Here is a 26,096-nt window from a genome sequence, read left to right on the forward strand (position 1 = left end):
TCTAGAATCTTTCTTATCTAACCAGAATTGTGTAAGCCACTTAACAAAGATTTACTGAAGTACCCTTCCTTAATTTTCATAGAGTCCAGTGGGTATAAACTTTTTGGTCAAATAGTCCTACCCTTTGTTTTCTACTCCCATGAAAATGGTTTGCTCTTTGACAAAACTCCCTCTTTCACTTACAGTTCTTTGCCTCCATGGTATTAACGGGACCTTGCACCAGTATAGCCTCATCATTTGAATACCTGTTGATTAGCTACTAAATCTGAGCCCCCAGCATGGTACCCCTGCTCCCACAGCCCCATCCACTTGGGCCCAACCTCCTTTCCAAATCCCTTGGCTATTCCACCCTCAGGACAACTAAAGAATCAAGGAGAGCCTAGCACAGCAGGAGGCCACAGGACCTGCTTCTGTCCAGAGAACAGGCTGCTGTCAGCATTTCCCTGCCTCTCAGAATGTTAAAGGTTTCACACTTCCTTACCCCATTCTTCACATCTCCTCCAGCTCAGATCACTCCTCATTGCTTGGCCAGAGACCTCCCTGTCCTCCCAAATCCTTCCTCGGTGTCTCTCATAGCCACCCCTGTGTGTTTCCTGTGGGGTTATCTGTACTCTGACCATCTTCAGGCCCACTGTCCTCATCAGTGCTGGCCAGGCCCCTTCTTGGATGAGCTCTATAGTACCCAAACCAATTCCGTAGGGGTGAAACATCACACCGGCTGTACAATGTAAAACATTGAATCGCCTCAATAGCTCATAGCAAAGAGCCTCTGCTCTATGTTCCCCTTCCTCCAATGTCCCATTATTCTGACCACTCCTAGGAGACTTGCCCTCTTCTCTTCTAACCCCACACCCAACCTCTTGGACCCTGCTCTAGGACTCTGGCCAACATCTGTTCTCCTGTGTTCTACTAGTGTGTGAGTGATGTGTCAGTTACCATAGCAAAGAACTAAAATGTCATATAGAGTAAGGTAAGATTGATTCCTTGTTGTATTCATTCACAGTTCACTCTACCAACCCCAGTTACCCACTGTTTCCAAATCTAGAGTCTTCAAACCAGATGAGGTCTCTGCCCTCTCGTACTTACATTCTGGTAAAGGAGGCAGATGGTCTACAAGGAAATATATATACTCATGGATAAACTAAGATTTTTGTCAAAGAGAAATGATATTAGCTCATGGAAGTCAGAAACAGCTTCAGAAAGAGCACTGTGTTTAAAATAGACCTCCGGGGTGCACCAGGTTTCTGTAGCCTGGGAAGGGGGAGCAGCATTAGCAATGGCTTTGGATGGAACACTTGGCATGTGTTTAAGGATCTGGAATTTAGTTTGGTTGGACAGCAAATGCACAGAGGAGGCTCCCGGGAGACCAGGTGAAAGATGCAAGTGGATTAACCAAGTGAGAAGGCGCTCTTTGGCTTAAAGATAGCACAGACTAGTCAAGACCCAAATTCAAATGCTCATGGTCCTCCACTAAAATACCCATGAGCCCACTCATTAATCTGAGCACAGGCCTTCTATGCAAATTGGTAGTTTGTACATGAAACAAGATGCTGGCTCAAGAGGAAGTAAGTGCCTTTGATGCACAAGCCTCCCACACATATTAGTGTGTGGGTTTCCTGTAATTCTTCACATAGACCCTACTTTATGCAAATAGGCTGGCATCTCTCCAGAAGGAAAACTTTTCCACTTCACCATCAGGCCTGCAAAAGACTAGCAACAGTCTTGGCAGATACTTCATTCCCTAGTCAGACTATTCTGCCCTTTCCTGTATCTCATTTCCATCTCCCTGGCCTTGCCTTCAAGCCCCAAGTCATCCTGATCAAGACTGTGCCTACTGGAGCCAAGTTTCATCCTATCACCTGCTCTTCCTGCGACCTCTTTTCCTTCATCCAGGCTACTCCGATTTCCTACTCTCTCCTCTAGTCCTTACCTGATGACCCAACCACAGCCCGCCCTCTGTCCAAACTCATGTACCTTACAACTCCCTCTTGGACAACCTCCACAAGGTCACCTTCATGACCTGGTTTGTGTAATAGACAAGTGGCATCTCTCAACAGTGGGTCTTTCACATAAGTGAATGCACTGGTGATTGGTCACCCAAGCTATCAACTTCTCAAAGTGGGAAAGCAGGCATGAGAAGGTATTACTCACAACTGACAGAAAACAAAATCTTCATCCCTGTTGCTATGGTCACCTTCAATTCATCAAACAAGAAAACAGGGTGGTGTTCCTTCCTGGGGTAACATGAATTTAACAAGCATAGGGTGATTATTTATACATGCCAAGCATGGGTGATGTATCAATGAATACAATGTGATTCCTGTCGGTAGGATGGATGTTTATTTAAATACTGTGTGTGTACGCACGCGCATGCGCACACATTGGTGCTGGGATTTGAATGCAGGGCCTGAGCCTGGTCTGTGAGCTATTTTGCTCAAGGCAAGCACTCTACCACTTGAACCACAGCTCCACTTCTGACTCTGCCAGTTAATTGGAGATAAGAGTTTCATGGACTTTCCCGCCCTGGCTGGCTTTGAACCATGATCCTCAGATCGTACCCTCCTGAGTAGCTAGGACTACAGGGGAGAGCTACCAGCTCCCAGCTAAACAAGGTTTTTGTGTATGTTAACCAACAGCCAAGAACAGACAAGTGAAAAGATGATCACAACACAGGGCAATATATGCACAGGTCAAGGACTTCCCAGAGTTGAGTAGCAACCCATGAGGCATATGAGGCCCAATTCACAGCCTCCTGAAAGAGAGTGTCATTCATTCATCCGGTCATTGATTCAGTATTTACCCTTTGCCGACTATGTGCAGTCACTGTTCAAGGTCCTGTCTTGTGAAGTCTGTCCTTGTGAAGGCAGAAAATCATAATAGGGGAAACAAATTAGTAGCTATATATTATGCTAGATGATAAGTGCTTTGAAGAAAATAAGTCAAGGACAGGAACATAGAGATCTTCAGGGACATGGAGAAAGGGTCCTTCTATTGTACTTTGTTGTGTTGTAGTGTATTATAGCTGTGTGCTGTGTGTTCACTCACTTATCTCCTAACCTATGGGAAACAGAGGATGGGGCCAAACTTATCCTCAGCACCCCCATAATATATGTGTCCAATATGGAGTCACAAGGTAGAAGAAGCACTGGGTCAGTGGATGAATGGGCATGTGGATGGATGAATGAAACCCTGGAAGTAAGCCATGAAAAGGATAAAGGCTAGAAATCAAGGATGGAGTTGTCCAATGAATAAAACAAGATTAACAGAGGAATCATCGGTGTTGGTCCATTGCAGATGAGAATAAAGAAGATTCCGGTGTGGTGGGGCTGTTTCCTCCTGTGGAATCTCTGCATCTCATCCTCTGCCAGCATTTACCCTGGAATCAAGGCAAGAATTACCCAGCAGGCACTGGACTATGGTGAGTTAGAAGCTTTCAGAGCCCGGGTGGTCTATGATACAAACCAGAAACTTGGGCTTGAGCTATCTCATGAACGAAGCAAACATGTCATGGTTAGTCCCTTGTGCAGAAGTGGCTACAGTGGTTGAGAATGAAAGTCGCCTAAAAACTTCATACCAGAGTTACCCTGGTAGGAGGTATATCTAAACATAGAGTCTCTATGCCTATATCTGTCTCTCACTATGTCTCTCCTTCCCATACACATTTGCAATAAACATTGCAGAGCGCTAAATGAACATGCACTGGAGGAAAGGAATTTAGAGTAAAAGAAACACTTTAGAGCCTCAGAATTCAAAAGAAACTTGAAATTACTTGCAAATGTTAATGTGGATGGTGAATTTTTCTTGAGAGAAGCTCCGTCCTACTTATTAGAGGTACAGAGGAGTCTGAGACTCTGGAAGACTAAGAACTATTACAAACAAAGAGTGGTGCTGTATTCCTGTAATCCCAGCTACTGAGGTGGTAGGGATAGGAGGACCACAGTTGAGGACATCCTAAGCAAAAGAAAAAAAAATAAGTTAGTGAGACCCTAAATCAAAACTGAGCACAGGGGGCTGGGGATATGGCCTAGTGGCAAGAGTGCTTGCCTCGTATACATGAGGCCCTGGGTTCAATTCCCCAGCACCACATATACAGAAAATGGCCAGAAGTGGCACTGTGGCTCAAGTGGCAGAGTGCTAGCCTTGAGCAAAAAGAAGCCAGGGACAGTGCTCAGGCCCTGAGTCCAAGGCCCAGGACTGGCCAAAAAAAAATAATTAATTAATTAATTAAATGCAAACAAAAGAGCTGGGGGCATGGCTCGAGAGGTAGAGAACTTGCCTAGAATATGCAAAGCCCAAGGTTTGTGGGACAGCTTCTTGCTTTTCCCCAGTAGCTCATGGGGCACAGGGAATCAGCAATTGACCCATCTTGCATAATCATGTGTTATGTAATGATATCACACAAAGAGTGTTTGTATTCACATGTGTGACTTGTTGCTGGGCTGACATGCTTCTGTGAGTTGCAATACATGTCAGAAATAGATTCCAACAGTATTGATATTGTACTCTTAGTCGGTGAGCATAGCTTAAATAGTAGAGCACTTGCTTAGCAAGTACTAGGCCCTAGTTCAATCCACAGTACTTCAGGGGAAGTCTCTTATACTAATTAAAGTGTGGTTTTTCCAACCCTCTAGAGCAAAGCATTTAAAAAAGCAATCTGAAGCCCATGGATGTGGATGTCAGTTCTGTCCCTATCCTTAGCACAAGGCCTTGGGAAAGTAGGGTTTCACATCTGGAAAAGTAATGACAAAAGTGGTATCTCATGCCGGTGCCAGTGCCTCATGCCTATAATCCCAGCTGCTCAGAAGGCTGGGATCTGAGAACCACAGTTTGAAACCACCCAAGGCAGGAAAAGACAGTAGAATTTTGATCTCCAGTTAACCACCAAAAAGTTAGGCTCAAATGGTGCTAGCCTTGAGCAATAAAGCTAAAGGACAATGCCTAGGCCCTAATTTCAAGCCCCAGGCCCAGCACACAAGAAGAAAAGGGAAGAGGAGGAGGAAGACTAGGAAGAGGACAGAAAGGAAAGAAAAAATGAAAGAGAAAGAGAGAAAGGAAGCAAAGAGATAAGGGGAAAGAGAGAAAGAAAAAAGAGGGAAAGAAAGAAAAGAGAGACAGAAAAAGAGAAGAAAGAGGAAAGAAGCTGTTGGGATGATGGATTATTTCAGCAATGAATACCACCTCTTTGGGGAAGGGGTGGTCCTGGGACTTGAACTCAGGGCCTGGACATTGTCCCTGAGCTTCTTTTTGCTCAAGGTGAGCACTCTACCACTTGAGCCACAGCGCCACTTCTGGGTTTTTTTTTTGGTTGGTTGGTTGGTTGGTTGGTTTTGGGTTGTTTTGGGGGGGTTGTTTTTTGTTTTTTGTTTTTTTTGAGTAGTTTATTGGAGATAAGAGCACAGAGTTCCCTGCTCAGGTTGGCTTCAAACCTCAGTCCTCAGATCTCAGCCACCTGAGTTGCTAGAATTACAGGCGTCAGTCTCCAGCGCCTGGCTGCATACCAATCTTTTATGTCTATCTTGGAGAATCCGGTAGAAATGAGGATCTTTCCTCCACACCGCCCCCCTGAAAAACGAAACATAAACCCCCACCCAATCCACTTCCATTGTGATTTCAGGCAGTTCATAAGATCCAGAGACCTCAGGTCAAAAAGACACGTGTAAGAAACTTGAAAAGAGGAAGACAGTACTTCCCGGAATTGGCATTAATACAGCCAAATTGTTTCCGTTCCTCTCCATTCTTAGCTGTATCGAGTGAATGTTAACCCCAGGGGCAGAGGGCCCGCGTGGACAGAGCCCACAGTGGCATCCTTTGAAGAATGACAATCACAACAGTGATCGCAGGCTGTGGTCCTGGGTACAGAATGAACATTTCTCGTGTTAAAAACCTCCCAGAGGGCCAGTGTTTCTACAGGCAAAGAAGGACTGTCACTCCCCCATTGTAGGGATACTGTGTTCTTACCTGAGAGTCAGTCTTCCTCAACCATCTGTATTTGTGGGGTTAATGATATTGTCTCATCACCTTTGTTATTAGCCACAGAAACAACCTTGTCTCCTTTACAGGTGTTGAAGTTGGGACGAAGGTGCTGGAGCAAATGATAAAGGAAAAGAACATTCCAGATGTCATAGGTTCTGAGTCGCTCGAATTTCTCAAGATTGATTATGTGAACTACAATTTTTCAAAGTAAGTGAAAGAACAGAGCTTTTCTGCCTCACATAGAAGAAACTCAAGCTGGGTGCTGATGGCTCATGCCTTTAACCCTAGCTACTTGGGAGGCTGAGAACAGGAGGATCATGGGTAGAGGCCAGCCTGGGTAGAAAAGTTTATGAGACACCCCCCCACTTGTGCACCCGTCACCCCAGCAACAATGGGAAGCCTGAAATAGGTAGATCACAGTCCACTCAGGAAAGGAAGCAAGATCCTAACTCAAGAATAACACGTGAAAAACAGGGCTAGAGGCATGGCTCAGGTGTACAGCACCTGCCTAAGAAATGTGATGCTGCAGTTCAAATGGAGTATGAAAATAAAAGGTATAAAAAAAAAATCCAGTGGAGACCCATGATTTTACTAGAACCCATCTTCTTTATCTCCTTCTGCTCTACCTTCCTCTGACTTCTACTCTCCGGTGTTGGGGATTCAGCTTGGCCTTAAGGGGGGAAGGGCAACTAGGGCTCCCTTAGAGAGCCCTGGGGCTGTGTGGAAGGTGGTCCCTCCCACCTTCCGGCTTCAACCGGAAGAGAAGCAAAGCAGCCACCGCCTCTGGGGGCGAGCACGTGTGCAATGGCGGGGATCCCAGAAACCCAGTCCTTGGGGGGCTGTGGTCTCTGCCCATAGAGGAAGTTCTATGACATCACCTGGGGGACAGTCCTTTTAGCCAATCGTTAGCCCCTCTCGTGCACGTGCCTCTGGGGGTATAAGTTGTTGGCACCTCCTTTGAATAAACCAGAACGCCCATGAGGCTTTCTCCTGGACACCCACACGCCCCGTGTCTTCCTTGGGATGGGAACTGGGCAGGGGTCTCGCGACCACATGCGAACTGAGGCTGCTTTGGGTCCCCGCTTCCGCGGCTAATCCCTACTGGCCAGGGGACGTGAGAGAGCGAGAAAGGACCTCACACGGAAGAGGCAGACAAGCCCAGGACCCCATCCACGTGGGGGGGGGGGGTAGAGCAAAGCCCGGCACTCCGGTTTACCTCGTGGCCCAATATAGCCTCCATAATTCCATCCATCAAACCCATGTTCCATGCATCTGCCCCAGGAAGAGGCACAGGGTGCTTACAAACGGAGTCAGTATTTCTTGCTTGTGTTTTTGTCTGAAGCCCTACCCTAATAGGCTTCAGTCTGCACAACAATGAACACAACTTAATCATATGTCCACACTTAGTAGTAAGGGAGATAGGGAAATTACTTTTCCTATCAGAGAACTTTGTCATCCAGAACAAAGCCAGAGATATTTAGGGAAGTAAAGGAAATAGATGTTCTGACAGCCGTTGGCAATCTCCTCGCAAGTTTCCAACAAAAGTCTTGAAGGCAGTAGAGGAAGAATAGGTCTTTGCTGATCCTGATCTCAAGCTGAAAGGTGAAGGGAGAGCTGAACTCTGTGTATGTGTGTCTGTCTGTCTGTGTCTGTGTCTGTATCTGTGTCTGTGTATCCCCAAGTGCATGCTGATCTTTCAGCTTGAATTCAAGACCTGGGTGCTGTCCCTGAGCTTCTTTTGCTCAAGGCTGCTGCTCCATCACTTGAGCCATGGCTCTACTTCAGGCTTTTTCCTGCCAGTCCTGGGACTGGCAAACTCAGAGCCTGGGCTCTGTCCCTGAGCCTCACTGTGCTCAAGGCTAGCACTCTACCACTTGAGCCCCAGCACCGCTTCCGGCTTTCTATATTTATATAGTACTGAGGAATCAAACCCAGGGCTTCATGCATGCTAGGCCAAGTACTCTACTACTAAGCCACATTCCCAGCTCTACTTCTGACTTTTTAGTGGTTAATTGGAGACAAAAGTCTCACAGACTTTCCTGCACAGACTGGCTTCAAACCTGGATCCTCAGACCTCAGCCTTGTGAGTAGCTAGGATTATGTGAGCCACCAGCACCCAGCTGAGCTTTTAAAAAGAGTGCTGTGCTACTGAGCTTCTCTCTTTTCCCCAATACTCCTTTAATGAATGAAATTTCCCTGCTACGCTAACCCTTTAGAGTAGTCATTTCCCTGGTGTAATGTTAATCTATGAAAGCAGAAGGCTTCTTGGTGGGGAATGAGAGATGTACGGGAAAGACCTGGTTGTATGGCCTACTCTGTAGAAAGTCAACCATTCGATAAGCATTTATTGAGCACCTACTACACATCAGATCTTTGAATAACAAAGCTATATCTTTTGTTCTTCATATCCAGTGGGAGAAATGGACTAAAGGGGAAAGGAGGAAGAGGAGGGGAGTGAGGAGGGGAGAGAACAGATAGAGAGGGGAAGTAGAGGAAGAAGAGGGAAGGGAAGGGAAGGGAAGGGAATGGAAGGGAAGGGAAGGGAAGGGAAGGGAAGGGAAGGGAAGGGAAGGGAAGGGAAGGGAAGGGAAGGGAAAGGGAAGGGAAGGGAAGGGGAAGGGAAGGGAAAGGGAAGGAGTAGCTTCTAATCTTGTGCTCTCCCCTAAGACAGCAGGGCTTCCTGGAGAGACCACAGCACAAGACTGGAGGCTCCTTCCTCTGTGGGAATTCCACCACAGTGTTCTCAATTTTGCCATACATAGAGATGTGCAGAAGAGTTTCCCTAATGCTCCTGTTTCTTGTCTTGCAGCATAAAAGTCCATGCTTTGTCATTTCCTAATACATCATTAGCCTTTGTGCCTGGGGTGGGACTCAAAGTACTCACCAACCATGGCACAGCCAACATCAGCAACCACTGGGAGGTCAAGTCTCCTCTTTTGTGAGTATTTCCCTGCCTGTCTGCTGCAGTTCTGAGACAAAATGGAGCAAATAATGGGTCCTGCATAAATTCACCATTGGTTTTGTCCCTCTTAGACCTCCCCCCCCCTCTATAAATAATCTTTCTCACGAATGTTATTTTCTGGTGGCATGTTAATCAAAGACATCCCTGTTTGGGAGTGAGTGGGGTGAAATGTATCTTTCTCTTCAAAGCAGAGCAACTGCCAATGAGGGGAGCTCATGCCTGTAATCTAAGCTTCTCAGGAAGCTGAGATCTAAGGATCTCAGCAAAGTCAGACAGGACTGGAGAGGCCATGAGATTCTTATCTCCAACTAGCCATCAAAAAGCCAGAAGTAGAGAGAAGGTTCAAATGGTAGAGCACTTGATTCAAGCCCCAGGACCTACAGAAGATAAGTAAATAGAAATGCAGAGCAATGGATACAATGTCATTTCCTAAGGCTGCGTGGGAGGTCTCTGACTGGGAGAGACTGACAAGCTCTCAACATTTTTTTTTTTTTTGCCAGTCCTGGGCCTTGGACTCAGGGCCTGAGCACAGTCCCTGGCTTCTTTTTCCTCAAGGCTAGCTAGCACTCTGCCACTTGAGCCACAGCACTACTTCTGACCATTTTCTATATATGTGGTGCTGGGGAATCGAACCCTGGGATTCATGTATACAAGGCAAGCACTCTTGCCACTAGGCCATATTCCCAGCCCAAGCTCTCAACATTTTAGGTCCACCAAACACATTGTTGCATGACCTCAAGCCAATGTTCTAGGCACTTCCCTATCTGTACAGGCAACTAGTGGGAAATGGAGCCTCCTGCTTCTCCCAGAGGCTCAAGGATGGTAATCAGCTTGCGCCTAGCTCTCCCTACAACCAAGGCCTCACACAAGCTCATCTAGAAGAAAGGGGACAAGTTCAAAGTATACTTACATTCCACCTGTTATGTGCAAGCTACCAATCTGGGTGTATTGGATAGGTGGCCTGGTTGGTGCCCCAGAATAACACATTCATTAAGTTACTTGGTCATTCTACAACCATTTATTGAGTGCCCGGTGGGTACCAATTTTCCCCATCAGAAGAATGCCAGTCCTGTAAATTGCAGAGAAATAATGTATCTCCCCCCCACCCCAACAATGGAGATTCCTGTGCTTCTCCATGTCTTTTGTGACTTGTCAACGGGTATGGAGCCTTTACTCTGTGCTGAGGACATACAGTCTACAGCCTCAAGGGGTTCACCAGCTCTATCTGTCACTTTCTAATCTGTGGCCCTCCAGATTGGGGAGTTGGTATAGCAGAGTACATCCATGGTGGTAAATAGGTGCTCAACTACCACCAGGACCGGAACACTCAAGATGAAATAAGTACAGTATCCCGGAGTGTTCCATTCATTATTTCATTCCTTCAGTAAACATTCCTTCAACACCTACACTTCTCCCTGTCACAGGCATTGGGAGTCCAGACCCTGCCCTCCAGGAGTTTAGAGTCTCTGGCTTAGAGTCTCATGTCTGGAGTAGACTTGGATAACCGGCTGCTTTCTTTCTGCACAGCCACGATGAAGGGGAGGCTGATCTGTATCTCTCTGGAGTCTACTTTACAGGCATCGTTCTCCTCACTCAAAATGACTTTGGTCACCCAGTCCTGAAGCTGCAAGACTGCTACGCCCAAGTGAGCCATGCCCATGTCTCCTTTGTGGGAGGGCTCAGGTGAGTGCAAGCGCTGAAGTGGTACTGGAGAGCCTAAGGCTGGACTCTGGGGCTCCACCTGGGGACTTCAGATTGCGGTCCTTAACTCTTCTGTTCTGCTTTTTTCTAGTGTCCTATATAATTCCTTTGCTGAGCCCATGGAGAAACCCATTTTAAGGAACTTAAATAAAATGGTGAGACCTTAGATATTAGACAACACTATAAAATAGTATCAGCTGTAGGTCTGTCATTCTTTCATTATACTTTGTGGTGATACTGGGAGTTGAACTCAGGATATCATGCTTGCACACCAGGTGCTCTCTACCACTTGAGCCACCTTCCTAGCTCATCGTGCTTTAGTTGTTTTTTTGTTTGTTTGTTTGGATTTTTTGGATAATGTTTATGTGCAGGCCAGACTGGATCATGGTCCTTTTCTACTTACACTTCCCACACAGTTGAGATTACAGGTGGGTACCCACACACACAGCTATTGATTGAGATGGGTGTCTTGCTAACTTTCTGCCCAGACTGGGCTTGAACTATAATCTTCTCAAACTTGCCTCCCAACTAGCTAAGCTTATAGGCATAAACCACTGTGCTCAGTTCATCCTATAATCATTCTTAATGAATCTTTATTGAGCACCTCCTGTGTGCAAGGTACCATCCAAGGGACTTTCATATAGATTTCTCAAGTCTTATTGTGTGCCCATATTGGCAAGGTGCTGGGGACATGAAGATGAATAAAACTACATCTCCTTCCTGAGGTTTCTCACTGTAGACTGGGAAAAACAATCAAGAAAAGTTAACTTATTAGCTTTCTATTGCATGCCAAGCATTGGTCTGGGGTCTGTTGGGGACACAAGAGAGGAAAAAGCTTGTTGATGTAGAAAAACCAAACTCAAATTTGTGAAATAAATGGATGAGGATTTGAATGTAACCCATAGTTGTGTCATGATTGGGTTACACCAAAGGGATTCAGGGAATTGGACTCTTAATAATAAGGCCTTGAAATGTCCTGGGAGATTTTTTAGAGGGTTCAGGAGTTGAACTGGAACTCAAAGTACAGGTAATATTTGGACAGATAAAGAATAGAGGACAAGCCAGGCACTAGTGGTTCACACCTATAGCCCTAGCTACTCAAGAGGCTGAGATATGAAGCTCATAGTTCAAAGCCAGGCCTGGCAGGAAAGTCAGTAACACTCTTATCCCCAATTAACCACCTGAAAACTGGTAGCGGAACTGTGGCTCAACACAGTAGAATGTAGCTTTAAGCAAAAAGCTCAAGGGCAATGCCCAGGCCCTGAGTTCAAGCCCCATAAACAAACAACAACAAAAAACAACAACCAAAAAATACAAATGAGGAACAGGCAAGATGTTTCCAAGTAATACAATAAGAACAAAATAAGTAACTAGGCACTGGTGGCTCATGCCTGTAATCCTGGTTACTCAAAAGGCTGAGATCTGAGGATCTCTGTTCAAAGCTAGTCCAGGCAGGAAAGTCCAAGAGACTTGATGCAAGAAACTCTGAGAGACTTATCTCCAGTTAGCCAGCAGAATTCTGGAAGTGGAACCGTGGCTCCACTGATAAAGTGCTAGTCTTGAGCAGAAAGCTAAGGGACAGTGCCCAAGCCCTGAGTTCAACCTCCAAGACTGGTATGCATACATGCATGCACACACATGCGCACACACACACACACACACACACACACACACACACACACACAGAGTTCCTAGTCCACTTCAGATGCAGAGGAAACCATTCAATTCCTAAATAAACCTACTGTGCTTGCCCAATAGCTCAGGGGAAAGTAAAGGTTGTAGATGATCCCACTCTGGGCAGAGCTTGAGGTGGCTGAGAAGCAGTCAGGAAACACAGTTGCTGGGGCAGCATCAGTGCTAACATGCCAAATGCTTGCTCTTTTGTAGGGCTGTGTGGGCAAGGTCCCAGTGGCTATGGAACTTAACCAATCTCAGTGACACACTGCCCATACATAGAGGCCTTAAGGACCATGGTCAACAAGTCATGTAAGGGAAAGTCCTCATAACCAGAGGGATAATATCTCCTAGGCAGAAGACTTGTTTGCAATGTGATAACACACTTGTTTTCTTTCTTTTGTGGCCAGCTCTGCCCTATGATTACCAATGAGGTGGAGGCTTTCAATGTCAACCTCAGTGCCCTGGAGGGTGAGTCTTACAATGAGGTGGTTCTTTTCCCACCTTCAAATGCTGCTGCTTCCTTTCAGACAGTAAAGCACTTGCTTCTTCGCTCTGCCTTCCTTCCACCCCCCAAAGTCCCAGGGCTTGTGTAGAAGAATATGCCCTTGTGTATAGGACAGGCGTTCATTGGCAACTGACCAAGTTCATGGCTGTGAGGAAGGTAGCTCACCCACACCAGGTCAATAACTGTTGGACTGGTGGGAGGATAAAAGGAAACAGTCAGTGCAAATGGACAAAAGACAGGGAATGATGGGAGAGGTCAGGAAAGAGAAAGACATAAGGAGGTTCCTCGGGTAGGGATCTTTACCCCGTAAAGGATTCCTTCCCTGCTTCTCTCGCAAGTGGTGATGGGGAGCCACTGAATGCATTTGAAAAGCTGTAGTGATATAGATTAATTGTGTGTGTGTGTGAGAGAGAGAGAGAGAGTGTGTGTGTGTGTGAGAGAGAGAGAGGTGATACTCAGGTATCTTCCTCTATAATGAGGCAGAGCATGTGTGCAGGCCATAGTACATGGGTGGTGGCTAGGAAAACAGAGTTTCTACTTAATGATGCCTCACTGAGCCTAAACCTGTATTCAGACACTGAAGTCTAGGATCTCTTCCCACCACTGTCCCCTGGTTCCTTCTGCTTTGTTCTGCAAATACTAATACAAAAAGTGAATTGAATAAAACCACTGTGCAGGAGAACTTCCTTGGCTTCTCCAACTTGGTAAATTTTAATCTCTTTCTCCCATACACAATCTGCAAAGTATTTCTAATTATGACAGTAATGTATGCTCACTGTTGAAAAAAAAACGAAGTTCTAGCTGCATAGAAACCTATACCATTGAACTTGACCATTAAATGCTGTCATAGTCCAACATTGGTAAGTATCCTTGAGCTGATTTTCCTTTAAAAATAGAAATATAGCCAGGTGCTGGTTGCTCATGCCTGTCATCCTAGCTACTCAAGAGGCTGAGATCAAAGGATCACAGCTCAAAGCCAGCCCAGGCAGGAAAGTCCGTGAGATTCTTATCTCCAATAAACTTCCAAAATAAAAGCCGAAAGTGGAGCTGTGGCTCAAGTGGTAGATAGAGCACTAACCTTGAGCAGAAAAGCTCAGGGACAGTGCCCAGGCCATGAGTTCAAGCCCTACAACCGGCACACACATATACAAATATAAATAAACATATGCATTCTGTGTGTGAACCCTCCTAGACACATGCCTAAAAAATGCTTTTACTGATATTTCTCAGACAAAGATTTTTTATTTAACTTTCCTCTTTGACTGGTCTACTTCTCCTCAGTTTCCAAAAGTAAACATGTCTCACTAATGCAAAGAGGAAATTGATATTTTAAGCAGAAGACTAAAAATATATTTTCCAGATAGACATCACTAATACGTGAGATATTATAGTGATATGTTATATATATATTATATTGGTATGATATATATGTATACTTTTGAGGTGTATGAACATTCTTTTTCTTTGTTGTTGATTTAGTTTTAACCAAGGTTGACAACTATACCCTGCTGGATTGCTCCCTAGTCAGTCCCCCAGAAATTACTGAGAATTACTTGGACCTCAATTTGAAGGTAACTTTATCATTCTCTTTTTTTTTTTTTTTTTTTTTTTTGGCCAGTCCTGGGCCTTGGACTCAGGGCCTGAGCACTGTCCCTGGCTTCTTTTTGCTCAAGGCTAGCACTCTGCCACTTGAGCCACAGCGCCACTTCTGGCCATTTTCTGTATATGTGGTGCTGGGGAATTGAACCCAGGGCCTCATGTATATGAGGCAAGCACTCTTGCCACTAGGCCATATCCCCAGCCCAACTTTATCATTCTCAAAAGACTCATCTGACTGTCAACAGCCAATATCTGGAGAACAAAGAATAGACATGCACGCTCTTCCACCCATATAATTTTCTTCTAAGCAACTCTTGCATGCTTACACCCTTTGAAAAGACTCAGGGAGCTGGGCACCAGTGGCTCATCACACCTGTCATCCTAGCTACTCAGGAGTCTGAGATCTGAGAGTCACAATTCTGAGTTATCCTTTGCAGAAGAAGTCTGTGAGAGTCTTAGCTCCAGTTAAGCAGCAAAAAAAAAAAAAAAAAAAAAAAGCTGAACGTGGAACTGTGGTTCAAGTGGTAGAATGGTAAGTGTTGAGTGAAAAATCCAAGTGAAAGCCATGAAGCCCTTCATTCGAGTCCCAGTGCCAACACAAAAACTCTGGGACCTTTTCTTCATGGGCAAATTATTGCATTACACAGCCTCTGTCTGCCTCTGTTGATGAGCAACCTTAGGATGTTTTGCCCTGGGGAAAAGGGAGAAGGATTGAGGTGAGGAAGCCTACAAGGAGAATGGCCTGCATTGTACATTCCAGCCTCTCCCTCTCCTTCTTCCCTCCCCCCCCCCAATTAGTGGATTTAACCAAAGGCTGCTGATCTTGTCTGTGTCTGTGCACACACAAATACATACAGAGGTCATTGACCTGGGGAAAACAATCATTGTGCTTATGTTTAGTTCTGTCCCAAAGCTAATATTGTTATCTTTTTAAATATGTATTGCTGGCTGGGAATGTGGCCTAGTAGAGTGCTTGCCTAGCATGCAAGAAGCCCTGGGTTCGATTCCTCAGTACCACATACACAGAAAAAGCCAGAAGGGGTGCTGTGGCTCAAGTGGTAGAGTTCTAGTCTTGAGCAAAAAGAAGCTCAAGGACAGTACCCAAGCCCTCGGTTCAAGCTCCAGAACTGGCAAAAAAAAAAAAAAAGTGTGTTGCTTTATCTTTCATTCATTCAGCTTTTTCCAAATCCATTCCAAATGATGCTCAAGATCTCATTTGGTAATAGAACCCAACAGCTAAGGAAAGCAGCATTAAGGCTGAGGGCTTGACATCTCCACTGGTATCCTCAGGAACTGTTCTGAGTCTACTCTCTCCACACTAACTGAGCCTCTTTTATCTAAAAAAGCACCAACTAGAAACTTTTCAAAAAAGGCCATTCCTGGTGGATGTTCAAACTCATGCTACTTGATAATAAAAATATTTTAAATTTTAGCCTGGCACTGGTGGCTTATACCTGTAATCCTAGCTACTTGGGAGACTGAAATCTGAGGATCACAGTTCAGAGACAGCCTAGGCAAGAAAGTGTGTAAGACTCTTCTTTCCAATTAACCACTGGAAAACCAGAAGTGGAGTCGTGGCTCAGAGTGGTAGAGCACTAGCCTTGAGCAAAAGAGCTTAGGTACCCAGGCCCTGAGTTCAAGCCCCATAATCGACAGAAATATAAATATAAAAAAGAATAGCCAGGCACTAGTGGCTCATACCTGTAATCCTAGCTACTCAAAAGACTGAGATCTGAGGACTGCAGTTCAAAGCAAACCTGGACAGGAAAGTCCATGAGACTCTTATCTCCAATTAACCATCAGAAAACCAGAAGTGGTGCTGTGGCTCCATGTGGTAGAGTACTCCTTGAGGAAAAAAAAAAAAAAAAAAAAGCTCAGGGACCAGCGCGTCAGGTCCTGAGTTCAAGCCTCATGACTCACAAAAATAAATAATTTAAAAAAAAAATATATATATATATATATATAAGTCATCAGAGCCAGCTTTGTCATCCTCTTATCTCTACTGGGTTTCTGGGATCTTCCTTCTTCTGACTTGAGAGGTTCTTCCTTGTCAGTTTCCCACATCCCTATTTCCTTCGGGTAATTGGCCTTTCTCTCTTCCCCCAGGGCGTGTTCTACCCACTGGAAAACCTGGCTGACCCTGCCTTCCCACCCGTTCCTTTTGTGCTCCCAGATCGAAGTGACTCCATGCTCTACATCGGCATCTCCGAGTATTTCTTTAAGTCGGCCTCTTTTGCTCATTTTGTAGCTGGAGCTTTTGGTGTCACACTCTCCACCAAGGAGGTGAGCAGTGTTTCCTGTTGGTGACAAGTGACACCATTCTGTAAGCTTTCAATAAGTCATCCATTCACTGGGAGACTGATGTTGTAGCTTTTATTCCTGGGCCGTTTTCACTCCTAATGCTGGACAATGAATGAGGGAGTTGTGGAATGAATGCATCATTACTTGGGGAAGCTGTTGGGTTTCTAGCTCTGCTAACTTTAGGGACCTTTTTCATTTTGTTCATGACATGTGGCCGCTCTTTCACTAATAATGAGACCTACCTCCACCACCTATCACCTGACCTTTAGCAATTTCAACTTGTTCGACTTCTGTGTGCTATAGTTTCCTCTTCAGAAAATGGGGTACTGACAGGTCCACATTCACAAGCTTCTTATGAGCATTAAAAGTTGTGCCAGGCACCAGGGACTCACACTTGTAATCCTAGCTATTTAGAAGGCTGAGATCTGAGTATCAAGATCCAAAGCCTATAATCCTAGCTACTCAGGAGGCTGAGGTCTGAGGATTAAGGTCCAAAGCCAACCTGGGCAAGAAAATCTTCTCTTTGAGACTCTCATCTCCAATTAACCACAAAGAGCCAGAAGTGGAACTGTGATTCAAGTGAGCATAAAAGATCAGGGACAGTGCCCAGGCCCAGAGTTTAAGCCCCAAGATGATGATGATGATGGAGGAGGAGGAGGAGGGGGGGAAGGGGAGGGAGAGGAGGAGGAGGAGGAGGAGGAAGAGGAGGAGGAGGAGGAGGAGGAGGAGGAGTTGTTTTAAGTAGGCTGGTGGCTCGCCTGCAATGCTATCTGTTCAAGAGCACAGATCATAATCTGGAGGATAGCAATTCAAAACCAACCCAGAAAGTGAAGTCCGTAAGACTCCATCATCCAAAAAAATCATTAAAAGCTCCAGGCTAGAGACATGGCTCAAGTGATAAGAGTACCAGCCAAGCAAGTCTAAAATACACATAAAGCATCTGGCCAGCACAAAATCAGTGCTATAGAACTGTCACTTACCATCGTCATTCTTTATGTTATGCAGACACCGAAGGATTTCTTCTAATGGTAATTACAACCGGTTTATAATCTACAGCAATCAGAAACAGTGAAGAGATTCAGTGATTATTCTCTCTGCCCTTTGATAAAAAGACAACTCCCTCCAACCAGCCAACCAAAAGCTAGTTTTCCTAAGTATCCCTTTGAAATCTGCTTGAATATTCATTTTAATGGTACAAGCTGTTACAAATCTTACATGAAAGATAGAAAGTATAGCAGCACCATCCAGATAAAAGGGCCAAGTGCTAAATACTTCTAGCTTTACTGGATCTAAAATACACCAGAGTATACTAAATGGGACTCTAGGCACTCACACACAAACAGTGAGATTAAAGGAAGATACTCTTAGGGGAGGAACCCAAAGCCCTAATACCTGTGAACATACTGAAAATATATTTATCATAACGATTTCCAGGAAATGGGAACGTAGAGTTGGGGGGTTTTTTGTTTTTGTTTTTTTGGTGACGGTAGTCGGGGGGGGGGGTTGGTTGTTGTTTGGTTGTTGCTTTTAGTTGTTTTGCTTGTTCTCTTTTTCTCTCTTTTGGGGGAACAAATAGGGGGAAATGGAAATGGATAGAGGTAAGATGAGAAAATGCAGGTATGGTACTATGTGGAAAATGAACTATACAACTTGTGGGCAGGGATAGAAGGGGGAAATTGGGGGGAAGTAAAGGAACAGATGACATTGTCTGAAAAGAAATGTACTCAGCCAGATGCTGGTGGCTCACACAACTCGGGAAGCTGAGATCTGAAGATTGTAATTCAAAGCCAGCCCAAGCAGGACAATCTGTGAGACTCTTATCTCCAGTTAACCACCAGAAAACCAGAAGTAGTGCTCTGGCTCAAAGTGGTAGAGCACTAGCCATGAGCAAAAGAGCCCAGGGACAGTGCCCGGGCACTGAGTTCAGGCCTCAAAACCAACAAAAAAGAAAGAAAGAAAGAAAGAAAGAAAGAAAGAAAGAAAGAAAGAAAGAAAGAAAGAAAGAAAGAAAGAAAGAAAGAAAGAAAGAAAGAAAGAAAGAAAGAAAAGAAAAAGAAAACCCCTCTGCACAAACCCCTTAATCATAATAAAATTATAATTAAAAATACTTCTAGATTTAGAGGTGAAGACTGCTCCCCCATGAAAGTAAATTAGTTAAGCATTCTAGGTGTCAGTGATCTGTACTAATAAGAACAAAAATACCACAAGACTTGTTAGTGCCTGTAGATTAAGTGCACATGGGCTATATGTAGAGGCTACAGACCATGTTCCCAAGAGAGTGCTTCAAACAGAAGGCAACTTCCTTTGTGACCTCAGGTAAGCTACTTTGCTTCCTTAGGCCTCTGATTCCCTATGGTTGAGCTATGAAATGACAGATAGGTCTCCTGAACTGTTTGTGGTACAACCGTATCATAATTTCATCAGATTGTAGGGAAACACTACATTTCCCTGAACAGACACCTCAGGTGCAAACTTGACACTGACACGGTCATGTTTACATTCCAGATTTCCCACCATTTCGTTCAAAACTCCCAAGGGTTTGGCAACCTGCTCTCCCGGGTGAGTGCTTTAGGTCTGTCTGGTGGATCTGTGTTTGCTTGTGATGGTGTTACTTCCAGGAGACTTGGGGGGTGGGGGGGAGTTTCCTTTACATTCTCATTTGATCCAAGCATAAGTCTGTCTTTCCAGCCTTAGAAGGTTTGTTTCATCTGTCTTTTGGTCTTGGTCATCTATACACAAATAATGTTCCACACAGCACATTTGTTTTGATTTGTGTGTTGTTATTGGTGCTGCTCTACTACGAAAGACTTGTGTTCCTAATCCTAACTGCATGATCACAAGGCACCCCAAATTTGTGATCCGCCTCATCAACTTGCCACTCCAGATATCTGATCTCTTTCCTCTCAACGGGGCAGATTGCGGAGATCTACATCCTGTCCCAGCCCTTCGTGCTGGAGCTCATGGCCACCGAGCCTCCCGCCATCCACCTGCAGCCAGACAACTTCACCCTGGATATCCCCGCCTCCATCATCATGCTCACCGAGTCCGAGAACTCCACCGTGGAACCCATCGTCTCCATGGACTTTGTGAGTCTGGGGCCCCCGGAGGGCAACCTGGGCAGGCTGACGCTGTGTCTACTGCCCACGATGGAGCAGCAGCTTCTGACTGCTTGGAGTAGAGGGAGAGAGGCGCCTCAATTAAGACGGAGGAGAGAGTGCCGCCCCCCCCACCCCCGACCCCGGGGGTGTGAGGGAGCCACACCCTTGTTGCCCACCATGAAGCATGCCAATAGCTGAAATTGCAAGCTTTGCCAAAGGCACAGCTTTGAAATGAGGCAGCCACGGAGGGTGGGGGAAGGGGGGCCCAGAGAGAGCAAATCTCAGGTCCTCATGGAGGATAGGGTTTGGGCTGGGGTGTAGAAAAGGTGATTGAATCAGATGTCATTGTCACCATCTGGCCTCTCACAGCAGAGCTGGTCTCTGGTCAGCTAAGGGCCCAGGCCATGAGCCAAGTCCGTCTAGAAGCAGGTGAGGTGAAGAGGGGGATTAGGCAGGTGAGGTAGCTCCTCTCCCAATACCTTGTCAAATAGCTCTGCTTCCCACAGTTACAAGCGTAGCTGAATTTATTATTGTTCCCCCCCCCCCCCCGCAAATAAAAGCAATAGAAGGGCTGGGAATATGGCCATGTGGTAAAGTGCTCTCCTTGTATACATGAAGCCCTGGGTTCGATTCCTCAGCACCACATATATAGAAAAAGCCGGAAGTGGCACTGTGGCTCAAGTAGTAGAGTGCTATTGAGCAAAAAAGAAGCCAGGGACAGTGCTCAGGCCCTGAGTTCAAGCCTCGGGACTGGCAAAAAACAAAAAAACTAAAACAAATAAAAGCAATAGAGGTAGAACTCAAGTTTTCATGACCAGATGATGTCCGAATGCAATCTGATATTAGAGAGCTGGGACAATGAACCGAAGTACTATTGCACCCACGCATGCGTGTACACACGAAAGATGAGAGAGGGAAACATAGTCTCAAAGGACATCTTCAAACAGTAAGGCCTTACACTTAATGTGCCTGTTTTCCAAGAGCGGAATTCTTGCCAGTATCTTTTGTATACAAGAGGATGCTGGGCTCATGATGTTTCCTGTATAGGAAATCTTATCTGTGGCCTAAATGGACAGTGGTTCCTTGTCACTCATCTTAGTAATGGAAGATTTTATTGACTTTTATGATCTGCAGGTTGCTAGTACCAGTGTGGGCCTGGCCATCTTGGGACAAAAACTGATCTGCTCCTTGTCTCTGAACAGGTATGGTCGATCACTGTAACTTTGATCACAGTGAGTTAATGGACTCCAGAAACATTAGGAGAACAAGCTAGGTTAACTGTTATGTGACTGTGAGGCAGTTAAACCCACTTTTTTCTGGAACCACATTCCTGCTAGCACCAAGAGATCGATCAGTGGGTGTTAGGATTATGTATAGGACTATAATTGAAAGAGCTGGTTCTGATCTGCTAAATTTGTATAGTCTTCAGAAATGGTTAGGTTCATCCTCCAGCTTCCTACAGTCCTTGTGAATGTGAATTCTGAAATGAAGGTTCCTGCTCTGTGGTCTGGAGATCCGGGACACTGGAGTCTGCCAGTACCCCAATACCTTAGTGGGGTGTAAGTAGGACTGGATATATCTTTGGAGGGGAGGGGGAGCCACTACAAAATAAGAATTCAAAATTTCCAGATGGAGACTACAAGGCAGTCAACTCAGTGTTGGACCCTTCTGGACAAGGCTGTTCCAATACATTGAATGGCTGCGCTTGATTCTTCAGGAGTGGTTGTGGCTGGCTCCAATAGTGAGTAGATTAGGGGTCAGGTCGGTGGGCCAGGCTCCATCAGGCCACAACAGCCAACCAAAAAGCAAGACTGTAGAGTGGTTGAGGCTATGCTGAAAGGTAGCCTGGGCCCTGGGCAGTAGGAGTAGCAGCCCTGCTTCCCACACACTGCCCCAGCCTGCTCCTCCACTCCAGGCTCCCAGTGTTGCCTTTCAGGATGAGCTGGTTTGGTCTTGGCTAATGTCAGAGGGACACTGTAGGAAGAAGGATGTGGGTGGGGATCCGTAGGACATCCCTGAGCAGAATTGGCAGCACAGTCTCTAAGCTCCCAGCACACCACCGTCTTTCTGACTGCCCCCTACTGGCTGCATAGACCAGGAAGTGTAGAACTCAGATGAATACAGGAGGAGGAAGACAGGTGTAGAGACAGGCAGTGAGACCACAGGCTAGGGAGTCAATGTAGCACTGTTCAGATCCCAGCCTTCCCCTTCGATAGCTGTGTGCTCTCAGGTACTTGACCTCTCTGGATCCCCCACGTTCTCCTCTCTAGAATGCTACTGTAGCCAGGCACCTGTGGCCCATGCCTGTAATTCTAGCTACTCAGGAGGCTGAAATCTGAAGATCACATTTTGAAGCCCACCCAGGCAGGAAAATCATGAGATTCTTATCTCCAATAAACTTCCCCTTCCAAGTCCAGAAGTAGAGCTGTGGCTCAAGTGGTAGAGTGCTAGCCTTGAGAAAAAAAAAAAAAAAAAAAGCTCAGGGACAGGGCCCAGGCCCTAAGTTCAAGTCCTAGGACCAATATGCACACACCAGATATTCTAATAAAAGCTACTATAATCCAAGAGGTTGTTGTGATGGTGGTAGTTCATACATATTCAATTCCAAAGAAATTCTGCCTATAATTATTTAACATTTTAAGCTAATATCAGCCAGAGGAAGAAGATGTTCAATTATGCAAGGTCATTTGTGTGTGTGTATGTGTGTGTGAGGCTGAGGATCAAACACAGGACTCACGTGCCAGGTAAACACATCACCATTATCCACTGTAAGATCATCTCAAGAGCCTCACTATTCAGAGTGAGCTCTGCTACCATGGCTCCTGGCCAGCGATGGCTGTGGAAAACCTAGTCCTCTCTTCTACAAATTGTGACTCCCCCATATTACTGAGCTTTTATTGTCTTCTAAATGCTATTTCTCTCGAATCTTACAACTCTACATCTCTGGGGCCTGGCACAATGTTCGCTTGAGTGGCTGTAGACTATTGGACAGTCCTGGAGGAGAGGGCTGCTATCTCTTTGGTGGTGCCTGGAGGTTAAACAACTTAGCCAGGGTCACAAAGCTATTGAGTGGCTGAATAAGAACTTGAACTTTGAGGCTGGGAATGTGGCTTAGTGGTAGAGCGCTTGCCTAGTATGCATGAAGGCCTGGGTTTGATTCCTCGATACCACATAAACAGAAAAAGCTGGAAGTGGAGGTGTGGCTCAAGTGGTAGAGTGCTAGCCATGAGCGAAAGAAGCTCAGGGACAGTGTGCAGGCCCTCAGTTCAAACCCCAGGACTGGCAAAAAAAAAAAAGGGGGGGGACTTGAATTTATTTTCAAAGCTATCAGTGCTTACCTACTATGTTATCCTGCCTTTGAGGTAGAGAAGAACTAATACTTAGGAAATAATACTTAAGACCTAGGAAATAAATCCTCTTGCTCCAAAGAGGAAAACCACAGAGAGCCATGAAAACTTGGCAGCAAGCCATGTACTGGCTATAGTCCTCATACCTGGAATCCTAGCTACTCAGGAGGTTGAGATCTAAGGATTGTAGTTTAAAGCCAGCCTGGGCAAGAAAGTCCATGAGACTCCTTTTTTTTTTTTTTTTGGCCAGTCCTGGACCTTGGTCTCAGGGCCTGAGCACTATCCCTGGCTTCTTTTTTGCTCAAGGCTAGCACTCTGCCACTTGAGCCACAGCGCCACTTGTGGCCATTTTCTATATATGTGGTGCTGGGGAATCGAACCCAGGGCTTCATGTATATGAGGCAAGCACTCTTGCCACTAGGCCATATTCCCAGCCCCTCCATGAGACTCTTAACTCCAATTAACCACCAAAATGCTGGAAGTGTAGCTGTGGCTCAAATGGTAGAGCACCAGCCTTGAGCAAAAATGCAAAGAGAAAAGAGTTTAGTTCCTGAGTTCAAGCTTCAATACTGGCACACATGTGCACGAGTACACACACACACACACACACACACACACACACAGCATGTCCCTTCTCAATACTGAATATTGAAAGAGGAAAGAGAAGACAAAAAACTGGGTGTTCTAAAATGGAGAAGGCACTTAGCTCTCCTCTGATTGCTCCAGTCAAGTGGAAGAAAGAATAAGGAAAGCAAGAGCTAGAAACCCTAATACTAAACTTGACCTCTGTGTGTCTCTCTCATTGGAAGCAATCTCTGGAGTCAGGTATGTCTGCATTTGGGTTCTGCCTCTCCTCCTGGCTCACTGTATAGCCTTTAGCAAATTACTTCATCTTCGTAAGTATCAGTTTCCTCACCAGCTAAGCAGTATGATACTGGCTGATACTAAGAAAATGTACATCTTATGTTACACCTCTCCATCACGTTGTCATACGGAACGTGAGCTCACATGGGCTCAAACCCAATCCTAGGTGCTATTCCTTCCTTCCTTCCTTCGTTCCTTCGTTCGTTCGTTCCTTCCTTCCTTCCTTCCTTCCGTCCTTTTTAAATCAAGGCTAACACTCTACCACTTGAGCCACAGTAACTCTTTTACTTTTTTGGTTGTTAATTGGAGACAAGAGTCTCACAGACTTTCCTGCTCGGGCTGTTTCCAAACCATGATCTTCAGATCTCAGACTCCTGAGTAGCAAGGCTGTTTCCAAACCATGATCCTCAGATCTCAGACTCCTGAGTAGCAAGGTTACAGGCATGAGCCACCAGCGCCCAGCTAGATTCTTATTGTTCAACATGCAATGAACCTTTTATTCCTGACACGGTCTGTGTGGATGCAGTTCCAGCTCAAGCTGGTCCATCGAGTAGACACTTTGCAAATTTCTTCAGAGGCCAAATTAAATGCCAGATGACTTCATGCTAGCCCTCTTAATCACATACAAAACAAGGCCATCCAACGACGTTATTGTTGGATCATTTAGAACGGGGAACGCTTTTTGACATTGCTGTGATTGAGACTCTGGACATTCCTAAATTTTACCCCACCCCACTACCATCAACATACACATACATACACACACATACACACATACACACACACACACACACACACACGTACCCACACACCCTGCAACCCCTCCCAAACAACACAGCAAATGCCAAAATAGCTGACTATGAGCAGATCATTGCCTAAGTGCATGCATGCCTCACAGCTCAGACAGGTAAATATTTGCCAACGTAAGCCAAATCCCAGGAAACAACCCAGGTCCGGGCAGTGTGAATTCACAGTGGCTATTGGAATGATGCAAGGGACAGGTCACTAAAGTTGGGACTGGACACCTTGCTAATCCTTATCTGCTTCCCTCCTCTGGGCTACCATAGATGCCAGGGCAGAGAAATAATACACAGGGGTAGCCTCCAACCCCCACCCAAGAAACCCCAAATAGGTCCTTCTTGGAAGAATTTGGGGAATTTCCCAGGATGCAGGAGTGGTTAAAATATTTAGGGAACTCTTACCATGAAGAGAGCACTGTAGTAATAGGATGACTTTAGCACATTCTTCCCCTCAAAACCTTTTGTTGTGTCAGGTGCTGGTAGCTCAGGTCTGACTCTTGTCCTTTGTTGTGTCATTTTTTTTTTTCTGTATGGACAGAGATCAAGAATAACCATTTACTGTGTTTCAGAGTTTGCACTTTTGTTCTGGTTTTCCATCCAAGTAATAAGCCTTCTCTAAAAGGTTTTAAATAGGCTGTGTATACACGCACAAAGTGATCATGGTGGTGGTAGTGGTGATTAGAGATGGAACCTCTAGCTTCACACAAGCAAACACTCTGTCACTGAAATTACACACCCCCCCAAGTCCGAGAGAGACTTATTATGTCTGCCAAGTGGAGCTACTTAAGCTTTCTTCTTCCCCAGCCACTCTATGGTTCCACACCAACTATGGCTTCTTACTAGCATGGTTTGAAGCAGCAGTTGTGTTCCCCTGATAGGAAGGCAGAGAGAGGAACAGTCAGGCGCCACCTGGTGGTCTGAGTTGAGCTTGTCAGATTTTCAGAACTAGTAGCAAAGAGACTTGGGCTCCTTTCCTCATCTATTTCTCTTCCCTGGGTGGCAAGAGTCCCATAGGATGCTGGCCTGTAAGTGTTCCACCCATAAGAACCGGGTAATAAAAGACAATGGACCAGGAGGGAAAAGTCTGTTCGCGGGAAAGCCCAGGCAAGCTCACTCATAGCGGCCAGCCATGAGGTGTCCAGGCATGACTAGGGCTTGAAATGAAAGAAGAGAGGGGAAACTCACAAGTATGCCACCATTCGGCAGGGTGGGCTGAGCTAGGTTTGCCCACTCTTGAGGGACAGTGTGGCCAGAAGGAGCGACTCCTCA

At 45.6% G+C, this 26,096-nt stretch overlaps 1 protein-coding gene across 1 annotated transcript in view; it reads left to right on the plus strand.

Moving 5' to 3' along the window:
- Positions 1-3,294: 3,294 nt before the first annotated feature.
- Bpifc (BPI fold containing family C) overlaps positions 3,295-26,096 on the plus strand; it is a 28,503-nt gene continuing 5,701 nt past the window's right edge. Inside the window, exons 1-11 of the mRNA XM_048356432.1 lie at positions 3,295-3,418; positions 6,060-6,180; positions 8,783-8,911; positions 10,463-10,618; positions 10,728-10,791; positions 12,721-12,781; positions 14,298-14,389; positions 16,524-16,700; positions 19,224-19,277; positions 19,634-19,804; positions 20,951-21,018. Of these exons, the coding sequence (XP_048212389.1) occupies positions 3,295-3,418; positions 6,060-6,180; positions 8,783-8,911; positions 10,463-10,618; positions 10,728-10,791; positions 12,721-12,781; positions 14,298-14,389; positions 16,524-16,700; positions 19,224-19,277; positions 19,634-19,804; positions 20,951-21,018 (1,217 nt within the window). The remainder of the gene's footprint in view (positions 3,419-6,059; positions 6,181-8,782; positions 8,912-10,462; positions 10,619-10,727; positions 10,792-12,720; positions 12,782-14,297; positions 14,390-16,523; positions 16,701-19,223; positions 19,278-19,633; positions 19,805-20,950; positions 21,019-26,096) is intronic.

This window comes from Perognathus longimembris, chromosome 1 (genome assembly GCF_023159225.1).
Source record: "Perognathus longimembris pacificus isolate PPM17 chromosome 1, ASM2315922v1, whole genome shotgun sequence".
Taxonomy (NCBI): domain Eukaryota; kingdom Metazoa; phylum Chordata; class Mammalia; order Rodentia; family Heteromyidae; genus Perognathus; species Perognathus longimembris.